General features: G+C 43.2%; 1 protein-coding gene across 1 annotated transcript in view; it reads left to right on the top strand.

Moving 5' to 3' along the window:
* The window catches only part of LOC142664435 (putative N-acetylated-alpha-linked acidic dipeptidase), a 96,317-nt gene that overhangs the window by 26,822 nt on the left and 57,437 nt on the right, over positions 1–12,058 (top strand). The window contains exons 2-3 of the mRNA XM_075843501.1: positions 4,142–4,227; positions 6,374–6,493. Of these exons, the coding sequence (XP_075699616.1) occupies positions 4,142–4,227; positions 6,374–6,493 (206 nt within the window). The remainder of the gene's footprint in view (positions 1–4,141; positions 4,228–6,373; positions 6,494–12,058) is intronic.

Below are 12,058 nucleotides of genomic sequence, written 5' to 3'. Positions count from 1 at the left end.
GGATAAAAATTACGGTCGTGGGCCTTAAATGTAAGATTATTTCTAGATATTACATTTCTCATTATTCTACAAGCGGGTAACCTGAAATCTAGCACAATTTGTCTTCCATCTGGTGTGGTAATTTGTCCATTATTTGAGCCTCTAAGGATGATTCCCTTGAAAACAATTTCCCCCTTTGCTGCAGAAAAAATGTATTTTGTAAGTTTTGGGCACCCTCAGAATCCAGGTCCCAGGTGCAACTGTTACCTTTGGACCCCCTATAATTACGACCCTGTATGTTGTCATAGGTCTACAGTAAAGCGACCCTCTAGATGCCCCCCTCTGCTGTGGATGCGCTTCTTTGGGGTCACCTCTGTGTTGTCCTAAGATGGCTGCAGAGCTTCTTAGACTACGAGTACAAGAAACTCCCACTGTTCTCGGATTGGCCAATCCTAGAACAAAGGGAGTGTCTCAAACTCAGTCTGTGAAGCGTTGTGATCATTTTGGGACAACACAGAGGAGACCCCAATACGGCAGATCCACAGCAGAGGGGGACAACTGCAGGGCACCTGGTAATATATCTCCATACACCCCATCACATTTATAATTTTGATCAGGGATCGGAGAGCCGCTTTAAATCCAGAAACACTGAACATGATGAAAAGAACCTCAAATTGCTAATAATGAGGAGGAACATGAGGGGGTAAGAAAAACACTTTGAAATTCTTGTATCATAAATGCACCAATGGCTTCCAGTGGTACAATGAATGATACATTACAGATTGATTGGTTGAATGAGGCTTTAGATAAAAACATGGACCACAAACAAAACATCTAACCATTATTGTAGATCTTTATGCTGCGGTTATTACAATGGTCCTCACATGGAACATCTAAGGGTATGTGCACACACACTAATTACGTCCGTAATTGACGGACGTATTTCGGCCGCAAGTCCCGGACCGAACTCAGTGCAGGGAGCCAGGCTCCTAGCATCATACATATGTACGATGCTAGGAGCCCCTGCCTCTCCGTGGAACTACTGTCCCGTACTGAAAACATGATTACAGTACGGGACAGTTGTCCTGCAGAGAGGCAGGGACTCCTAGCATCGTATATAACTATGATGCTAGGAGCCCGGCTCCCTGCACTATGTTCGGTCCGGTACTTGCGGCCGAAATACGTCCGTAAATTACGGACGTAATTAGTGTGTGTGCACATACCCTAAAAGGTAACTGCAGGATATCTGCACTCCCCAGGAAAAAGAAACAAACAATATATTCTTAAAGAAGGTTCTTTGAAAAGTGGCCATGAAAACATCTGAGATGTATTATTAGGATAGGAGGTATTCTTTGTCATTAATCGAAGTAGGTGACGCCTTATATTGATTCAAGGAGAGTTGTCAAAGTGATAATTTATAAAGTACCAACTAAGTACTACTGGAGTACTACTAAATTGAGTGACTCTGAAAAGCATTAACTCTCCGCTTTAGTCTTTTCCATTTTTTTTATTGCCGAACAGTGAATCACAATAGATCAACAAAAAAAATGCAATTTAACAAAGAGAAAACATATTGCTCCAAAGCAACCTTCATTTATTAAAATGATTGAACACAAGATAATTGAATGAATAGTTTCACTACCCCGTTACTAGAAATTCCTGAGGAAGGGCAACAATAAAAGACACAAAAAGACATGAAAAAGTCATGCCAAGGTGGTGGCATTGGGCTAGGTTTAGGCTGGAGAGCATTTGTGGGGTGCCAGGCAAACATGTTCCGCATGCCAGCTGTGGCACAGGTCTTGTAGGTTGCCGGCCCCTACACTGGATCAAAGTATAAATTAAATAGCTTTTATTATATCAAAAGAAGATGGCAGAAAAAAAAATGGTTTAAAAACATAATTAGAAACATCAAAAACTGGGACTCCCCCCCCCCCCCCAGGATGATTCTATCCCACCAAATACTTGACTGAATATAAGGACCCAAATGCCATAAAGATATATAGCATACACTACAAAAAGTGGACGTGCACATGTTACGTATCGATGGGAGTTTGGCTCTCAGAATAATTTCCACGGTAGACCCAATGGACCCCAATCCATCATTATCATTACTCTTACAAAATGATTAATCATATAAAAGAGTGATTCCTATTGTAAATGACCAATACATGTAAAGCTTAACATATAAAACATGATGGGGGCATTTGTAACGTATACGGTATATTTTTAGGAACATCGCTTCGAGTTACTTTGGTGAACTCTAGTACTAATAATGATCAGCATTGGTTTTCTAATTGTAACTGTATTTGTAGTATAATAATTTGTGTATACTGAAAATGTTAGAAAAAAAAAACAGTTTGCAAACTGCAAGTTCTAACAGAAATAGCAACATTGTCAAACAGTAATTAAATGTTCAAAGAAGGTGATGGCTGCAAAAGTAAAGCTCTTTGGTAACCATGGCGATTAGTCAGAAGCCGGTAAGCGTTCTTTCCCAACAACCCTAAATACATGGTGAGGAGTATGAGACGCACTGTCCAGTATAATTGCTGCAAAACGTGTTCTATACTCTATTCAGTAAAGGACTTTCTACAAACATGCTACAAATAATCTGTGCGCTCCACTTTATAATCCTCATAACTACTTTATATTCCACAACATCATCGTCTCTGGAATACTATAGAATGACCCATTGTTTTATATTTTGTTATTTCCATGGGGTAAAGGGATAATCCCAATTTAGGCTGGTAGATATGCCATAAATGCCTAATAGGTGAAAACTCTGGGACCCTCACCTATTGTGAGAACAGAGGCCCGCAGACCGCCATTCCCTGACTTTTTGCCTCTGCATTCTCCATACACGTCAATGAAAAGATGGCCACCCTCTTCATTGAAGTATATGGGAGTTAAGCAGAGAGCCATGCAAGCAGCGCTCTGCACCTTTTTGTAAATACCATGAACTTCAATGGAGAGGGACGCACGCAAGAGTCGCCATCTCTCGATTGAAGTGTATGGAGAGTGCAGCAGCCAGGAATAGACGAAAAGGAGTCAGGAGCCCCTCATTCTCCTAAAACGTGAGGGTCCCAGAAGTAGGAGCTGCACTTTTTAGGCATTTATGACATTCTGCCAATGGAATGAAAGGATTTATACTCTTGGAAAACTCACACATGGAGCATATAGAGGAGAATCTCACAATTAAACCCCCTGCTACTATTATTAGGGAATTTTTTAAATAGCAATCCCTTTAGATTTTATAACCAGAATTACGCTCTTTAGTTGCCTATGGGTCCTCTTACACAGCCAGACGTGGGCCATGTAAAAGAGCGCAGATCAAAGAGACAGCTCGTTGATCGGTGCTCGTTGGCTCCTTTCACAAGAAGCTATGTATGGGGACAAACACTCATTACTACGATCACTCGTCCCCATACATTTCTATCGTGTCGGCAGCACGTCTCCATGTTTAAACAGGAAGATGTGCTGCCGATAACGATAAGATTTTAGGCTGCTTAAATGATACAATCAGCTGATGAACTATTGTTTGCTTGTTCATCGGCTGATCGTTGGCCAGTTTACAAAGGGCAAAGATCGGGAAAATGTGTTCTGTTAACACTCATTTGCCCAATAATTGGACCGTGTAAAAGAGCCTTTAGTGTTTTAATAATAATATGGATGCTAGTGTAAATGTAAAATTCCCTGCAGTTGTTTCAGAAATCTGACTAATGTTTCAAAGCCCGAAGTCCATTGACAGACCTAACTCTGCTCTGCATACCTTTCAGTAGTCTTTAGGTTGCCGGTTATGGCAATGGAACGAATTAAAAAATATTCTCAGCCATAAATAGTGTTATCGGAACGCTCCACCAACTAAAGAGAGAAATCCGATAATAAGATTACATAATTTTTTAATTTATTTCTTTTTTTACTAAAAAGGGCTTTTGAGGAAAGCCACAGTGGTGTTGCCTGTAGGGAGAGATGTTGAGTGGAAGATTGTGTTTACGTAACCACCAGTCCAAAAGTCACTTTTCTTCCCCCATCTTCACGCTATAATGACACTCTAAAACACCTCACTGCTCAATACACTCATTTATTATTAGAAACTGTTATTTATTTTATTTTATTCTTATTTCTCTCTATTTCTTTTATTTTTTTATTTCTCTCTCGCTAACAGTAAAATAAAACTCCATGTGAAAACATATAATATACAAAAAACCATCAGAAATGTCTTTGGATTCATAGAAGGACAATATGAGCCTGGTAAGTAAAAACAAAAAGAAAAAAAAATAGCTGCACAGTTTATTTAAAGAGGACCTTATTACACGCCATCTATATAGCAACCATTTTCCTAAGAGGGAGGAATATGTCTTGAGCATATTACTATCTCCTGGGCAGGCAGCTCCACCTGCAGCAGAGGCAAACCGGCAAGTAATGGAGATCAAGCATAGCTAATGTCACAGGGCCCGTCGGTAATGAGACTGTCATGCAGAGGGTGTGTGAAACCACTGGTTCACCAAGGGATTTTGTCATGGGGCTAAACCTGGGAGCGTAGTCTAAGGGAACCCCAGGTATTCACCCCTGTTCATGGATCTGGACTTCGCTGCTGGTGAACCCCAGGTTGCTATGCCCAGAGTAATCTCCCTTGGCAACAACCGACAATAAGAAGCATAGCACAAAATCGACAGACGGAATGCATTCAAGTATAGCATAAGTCAGGGCATACGGCACTCACGATTCATTGAGACAAAGGTCAGGGCGGGTGGCACGAGTGCGTCACAGGTCACTAGCAAGAGGTCAGGGCAGGCGTCAGTTAAGGATAGTTAAAGGTACAGGCAGAGGTCAATCACTGGTAATCCAAACACTAGACTTGATAGGATGAACCTCATTGCTCAGTCAATGCGTCCAAGAAAGGGTAGCCCTTTATACCCAAGACAAGCAGGGTAGCAGATTTGGAGTGCGCTGGGACTTTAAGATTGCGTCAGCGCCGCGCACTAAGAAGTGCAGAAGGAGAGCGGTGGCAATGGAGGCCACACGAAGACCTGACTGGGAGAGGTACATGGCGCTGACCAGGAGCCAAGAGACACCATGAGGTGGTAAGTATACGTCAGCAGGAAGCGGGGGCCGTTACAACTAATAGACAATCTCTAGTAAAAATACTGTAAGGCAAGTGCCTATTATTTGATGCCACGCAATGACTTTTCAAACTACTAAACAATCGGTTTCTTGAAAAGTTGCTGCCAAGTATCTGAAGGAAACTTCCTACTAGCAGAATATCATTATTAATTGCCTCGTGATGGCTCTCACAGGAGTTGCTTGATAGGCAGCCATTTCTAATGTAAATGGCGCTACAATATTTGATTGTCTCCAGCCATTAAAGTATAATAGTGATACCTGACAAACCGTGATGACCCTTATGGATAACAGGAACACAAAGTTTAATGCCAACAATCCCTATCCATGGACTTCTGGAAACAAGATTAAACACCCAGTCCTCCCTTGCAAGCCCCCCAATACAGGCCATGACTTTAAAAAAAAATTGTGTTCAAAAGTTAAAAATAATTTTATCTATATAAGTTCTGTGCTAATTCTTTTTTAAGATATCCTTACAGTGGGTGGAGCCAGTTTTTCGGATACAGAGCTTCAAATCCCTGTATAGACATAGATTTTAAACATAACATTCTGGGTGCCTTCTGCCACCTCTAGAGGGCGCTCAGGAGCTCATTGTATACAATACAATATGGATTAAGTATACAGTATGGCTAAAGCTCCACAAAGTAGTGGCTGCAGGCAGCCAGACATTATGTTGTAAATCTATGCAGGGGATTTGGAGCTCTGTTACAGAAAGAGCTCTGACCCATTTCAAGATATATTAAGAAAGTAATAAGCATAGAACATGGGACCTAAACAACCTGAAGGTTAAAGTTATTACAATTGAATCAATTGTACCGTTGATACCATATAATTGTTGAAATCAGCAATACAAATCATGGGTCTAAATGAATGTATTACTGTTTAATTAACTGATGAATACTAAGTACACCACTGCTATTCCACTATGACTATATTAAAACAATACCACATGCTTATATAATTCACAATGAATTTATTAGTGAATAGTAGTACCTCAAAATGAGAATTACGTTTGTATACCATCACTTATTTCCCTAAAACAAGAATATAAAAGGTAAAGCTAAAATATGCATAAAAGTTTATCATGACACTTGGAATATGGAATAAAAATTATTATTTTATTATATTTATTTATATATATTATATTTTATAAGTTAATGATGTTCCTGCTCTATTGAGTCATTTTTGGATGTCAGTTTGACATCGGTGTCACAATTTCTTCAATAATTGCTACAGATAATGTATAATGGGGCATTATATATTTTTTGCTTCACAGATCGTTATGTGATTCTAGGCAATCACCGAGATGCTTGGGTATTTGGTGCCATTGATCCGTCCAGTGGCACAGCGACTATGATGGAATTAAGCAGAGCACTATCAAGACTACTTGAAAAAGGTAAACATTGAGATGGAACTACCTTATTAGCATCTTAAGTGTTGAAAATGATGAATCAATGTCCCGTTGCAAGATCATTGCATGGGGTCTATTATATTTGCACCCATACAAGTAAAGCAGTTAAGGGCAATAGTAGGAGAAATCCTTCTTTTCGTTGAGCTACTGGTGATGCTGGACAGCATCAATTGTTGAATCTACTGTCTTGGTTCTCTTGTTTTTTGCCTCTTGATACTTTTTGCCTTAAAGAGGCTCTGTCACCAGATTTTGCAACCCCTATCTGCTATTGCAGCAGATCGGCGCTGCAATGTAGATTACAGTAACGTTTTTATTTAAAAAAAACTAGCATTTTTGGCCAAGTTATGACCATTTTTGTATTTATGCAAATGAGGCTTGCAAAAGTCCAAGTGGGCGTGTTTAAAGTAAAAGTCCAAGTGGGCGTGTATTATGTGCGTACATCGGGGCGTTTTTACTACTTTTACTAGCTGGGTGTTCTGACGAGAAGTATCATCCACTTCTCTTCAGAACGCCCAGCTTCTGGCAGTGCAGACACAGCCGTGTTCTCGAGAGATCACGCTGTGACGTCACTCACTTCCTGCCCCAGATCCTGCATCGTGTCGGCCACATCGGCACCAGAGGCTACAGTTGATTCTGCAGCAGCATCAGCGTTTGCAGGTAAGTAGCTACATCGACTTACCTGCAAACGCCGATGCTGCTGCAGAATCAACTGTAGCCTCTGGTGCCGATGTGTCCTCGCTCGTCCGACACGATGCAGGACCTGTGAGTGACGACACAGCGTGATCTCTCGAGAACACGGCTGTGTCTGCACTGCCAGAAGCTGGGCGTTCTGAAGAGAAGTGGATGATACTTCTCGTCAGAACGCCCAGCTAGTAAAAGTAGTAAAAACGCCCCGATGTACGCACATAATACACGCCCACTTGGACTTTTACTTTAAACACGCCGACTTGGACTTTTGCAAGCCTCATTTGCATAAATACAAAAATGGTCATAACTTGGCCAAAAATGCTTGTTTTTTTTTAATAAAAACGTTACTGTAATCTACATTGCAGCGCCGATCTTCTGCAATAGCAGATAGGGGTTGCAAAATCTGGTGACAGAGCCTCTTTAATTACCTGATTAGTCCACCAGCCGACACTCGGCCGATGCAGCGAGCGCCGATCAACAAGACGCTCGCTTGCTCCTGTCACATGAAGCTATGGATAGGGACGAGTGTTCGTTACCCCGATTGCTCGTCCCCATAGATTATTATCATGTCGGCAGCGAGTCTCCCTGTTTACACACCAAGATGTGCTACTGACAACGATAATATTTTACCTTTCTAAAACGATACGACCAGCAGATGATGGAGCATTTGCTCGTTCATCTGCTGATTGCTGCACTTTTTACACAGGGCAATTATCGGCAACGAGCGTTACATAGTTATATAGTTTGTACGGTTGAAAAAAGACACATGTCCATCATGTTCAATCAAGGGATGTTAAAGGGGATGGGAAAAATTTCTACACATTGATAGAGGAGCTGATATTTTTTCATTCTAGGAAATTATCTAAGCCTTTTTTAAAGCCATCTACTGTAGCTACTGTGGCCAGCTCCTGCATTGGGCTATTCCATAGATTTACAGTTCTCACAGTAAAGAATGCTTGTCACCTCTTCAGATTGAACCTTTTTTTTCTCCAGACTGACGGAGTGCCCCCTTGTGAATGCTCGTCAGCCCAATAATCGTCATGTGTAAAACCCCCTTTAGTCTACATGCACACGTTACGTATTTTGCTGCGGAAAGTACGCAGCAAAACCGCAGAATACCGCAATAAATTAGCAGGAAAAAACGCACTAGGTGCGTTTTTTTATGAGTTTTTCTGTGCGTTTTTCTGTGCGTTTTTTACGTTTTGCTGCGTAAATCAGGCATTTTCATGCTGCTGGTTTTGCTGCGTATTTCTCCAGAACTAGGGACATATAACTCGCAAGCGGAATTGCGGGATAAATTTACATGCCACGATGTCGAAAATACGCACCGCGGTTCAATTTACGTCCCGTCATGTCCATTTGCCGCACGTAATACGCATAATGTGCATTGACCCTTAATCTCAATGTTTTGGCTTCTTATAAAAGTCTGGCCCTTGCACTTCCTCCTTCCCAGACTATTTAGCTTCCTGCCTACAGTCTAGTTCATTGCTTACTCTACCAACTGTTTTCGCTTCTCTGTGTACCCAACCTGGACTGTTACTGGACTACTGTATTGTCTACTGCTATTATCATCCACTTTCAGAGGGTTTTAGCCACTGGACTCCAAACTGTTTCATAAGACAACTCTTCTAAGAGTAAAATCTCAGACTGATCCATGTTCTAGCTTCACAACTCTAATAAGCTAATTATTTGCTAAGCTAATGTTGGCCCCATGCATATCGTAGATGTTGTCGATCATACAGTTAACTGCTATCTCCACAACTCCCCCCATAAACATGCACACTCAGATCAGCCAAACTTCACCGCTGATGTCATAAGCCAAAGGGGTTGTTAGGGACATGGGCTGGTGAGTCCCATGTGGTGAGGTCATGTGGTGATGCCACAGTATTAAGGATGTCACAATGCTTCTGATGTCACAGGGTGGTGAAGTCATAAAGGGCCATGTCAGTGACATTGTCTGACATAAACCCTTTAAGGCACCCCTGAATGTGGGTGACAGGTAGGTGTGCAACAGGTGGTGATGTCTTAAGTGGTGCCGACCCTGTGAATTATTGTACTGGAGCCCACAGCTTTGGCTGCACTCTGAGTAGGAGTGGTCCTTGCCAGAGGTGTTGTGTGTCCCCTTGAAAGTTCCACAGCGTGTGGTGTGACTACAGAGGGGCCAATGTTTTGGTGCGCTGATGCCCTAAAGGGGAACCACCAGTCCTTGTCTCTGACAACCCCCTGATGTTACCAGTGCATATTATCACAGCATATAAGTGAGGACAATATAATGATTCCAAGGACAGGCAGTGATGTCTTAGGTATGGTGTGGCACCTGGTGACATCACAAGAGGTGCCAGCCGTATAAATTAGGTGCTGGAACCGGAAGAGGCTAGACAGCCGTGGCAGCTGTACATGGGAGCTGGGATGGCGAATGCTGGAGGCATGGTGCCCCCCTTTAAAGTTTGCAACAGGCATGACATCATGAGGCATATTTCCCTGCCTTGGAGATGTCTACACTAATCAGTAGGGTTGTCAGGGAAATGGGTTGGGGGTAACCCATAGGGCACAAGTGCATGTTATGACATTGCCTAATGGTTCCCATTTAAATGGAGACTAAGGGCCCTTCTACACGGGCCAATGAGCGTTCACAGTACACAGAACGTAAACAGGGCAACGATCAGTCGATAAACGATCAGCTCGTTCTTCGGCTGATTGTATAGTTTCTGAAGACTACCTTATTATTGTTAAACAGGGAGATGTGATGTCGACATGAAATGTATGGGGATGAGTGATCGTAGTAACGAGCGCTCGTCTCCATACATAGCTCCTTGGAAAGGAGCAAACTAGCGCCGATCAACGAGCTGCCTTATTGATCGGCACTCATTTACATGGCCCACGTGTAATAGTACCCTAGCTTTTCATACAACTTATGCTAATCTAAGGGCTTGTCCACACGTAATGAAATTTCTGCAGCAATTCCGTTAAAACAAGCGGACACTCCACTGCGGGAAAAATGCACCATTTCCTGCCTTTTTTGCTGTGTTTTCCTCAATGTTAGTAGATGGTGACATCTCCTCTGAAAAATGCAGAAATTCAGTCCACTTTCCGCAGCAGGATCGGACATGCTGCGTTATGAAAAATACAGCGTGTGGATGAGATTTGTTAAATCTCACACACTTTGCTGCTACTGTATTCTGCTGCCTATTTTCAGTCCACAATTCCAGACGGAAAATACGCAGCAACTCCGCTACGTGTGGACAAGCCCAGGGGCGTAACTAGGAAAGACTGGGCCCCATAGCAAACTTTTGACTGGGGCCCCCCTCCCCTGGGTGTCACACAACCCTCCCCTTGTAGATAGTGCCTTTTTTACAGCCCCCCCTGTAGATAACGCCATACAGTCCCCCCTGTAGATAACGCCATACAGCCCCCCTGTAAATAACGCTATACAGCCCCCCCTGTAGATAACGCCATACAGCCCCCATTGTAGCCCCCCCCTTGCAGGGAACGCCATACAGCGCCCCCTGCAGGGAACGCCATACAGCGCCACCCCCCCTGCAGGGAACGCCATACAGCCCCCCCATGCAGGGAACGCCATACAGCGCCCCCCCCCCCTGTAGGGAACGCCATACAGCCCCCCCCCCCAAAAAAAATGCGACCTATAGTGTGTCCTACAAATAACATGCATCCCCTATCCACAGGATAGGGGATGCATGTGTGATCGCCGGCATTGATAGGGAGAACGGGGGACCGAAAGTCCCCTGAAGTTCTCCATGACTAACCTCTGACTTCCGGCGTCTGTGTCGGCAGCTCAATAAAAATGAAAGGAGCGCTGGTCACGCATGCGCACAAGCGCGACCGGCGCTCGATTCATTTCTACGGAGCTGCCGACACAGACCCCGGAAGTCCGAGGTGGAGAACTTCAGGGGACTTTCAGTCCCCCGTTCTCCCTATCGCTGCCAGCGATCACACATGTATCCCCTATCCTGTGTCTTGAAGCAAACTTCTTTTGCTTCAAGACGAGGTAAAGGGGGGGGGGATGGACTTCTGCTGCTCCAAGTAATGTTTGCCGTGGTTAGCACTTTCCAAGAGAAGTGCCTGCCACAACAAAAAAACGCAAGTCGCAAAAATGGTGCCGTGTTCACACAAAAAGGGGTATCCGAAAGGATACCACATATCAGCGCAACATTTGTCCATCCAAACCCAGACTCTGCATGAAGGACGGCTTCTGCATCTACCACCCTCCCTAGATTAAACATTTTATACTTTTAAAACCCCCACCCCCTCCTTTTATCATTCTGGTCTTTTACCCATTTTTTAAATTGGACACTCTAAAAAACCTTATAACAAAACTAAAAGTTCTCATTATACCCCTAGATGAATACCTAATACTATAACAAATGTGTATGATCTGCACAATTTCTTTAGGCCTATGCTTGTGGCCAAAAATCATCCAAGTAAAAATAAGGCCTAAAAATCCTTGTGGTGCTCCTTCACTTCCAGGCACTGCTGTGTCGAGACGACATATTTAGACCACTTTGGGGGTATTTCTGAACTCAGAAGAAACAGCCCAATAAATGTTGAGGTGTTTTTCTTTACTTAGACCTTATTCACATGACAGGGTTTCATGGAGGTGTGACGGCCGTTCATAAAACGGCCGTCACACGGCAGCAGTAGGAACAATAGACCCCTAATGGGGCTATTCACAGAACCGATTTTTTTTTAACGGCCCGGGAATCCCGGACATCAAAAAATGGGACATAGAAGTCTATGGGGCCGGGTAATACACGGCCATCACTGGAATGTGTCCTGAGTGACGGCCGTGTCTTCCATCACTCGCTCTCTCTCCTTCTCCTCCTCCATGAGAAGTGCATGTGAGGA

This window comes from Rhinoderma darwinii, chromosome 12, assembly GCF_050947455.1.
Source record: "Rhinoderma darwinii isolate aRhiDar2 chromosome 12, aRhiDar2.hap1, whole genome shotgun sequence".
Classification (NCBI taxonomy): Eukaryota; Metazoa; Chordata; class Amphibia; order Anura; family Rhinodermatidae; genus Rhinoderma; species Rhinoderma darwinii.
Note: the sequence above shows the minus strand (reverse complement) of the source record. Positions and strands in the feature narration are given on the sequence as shown.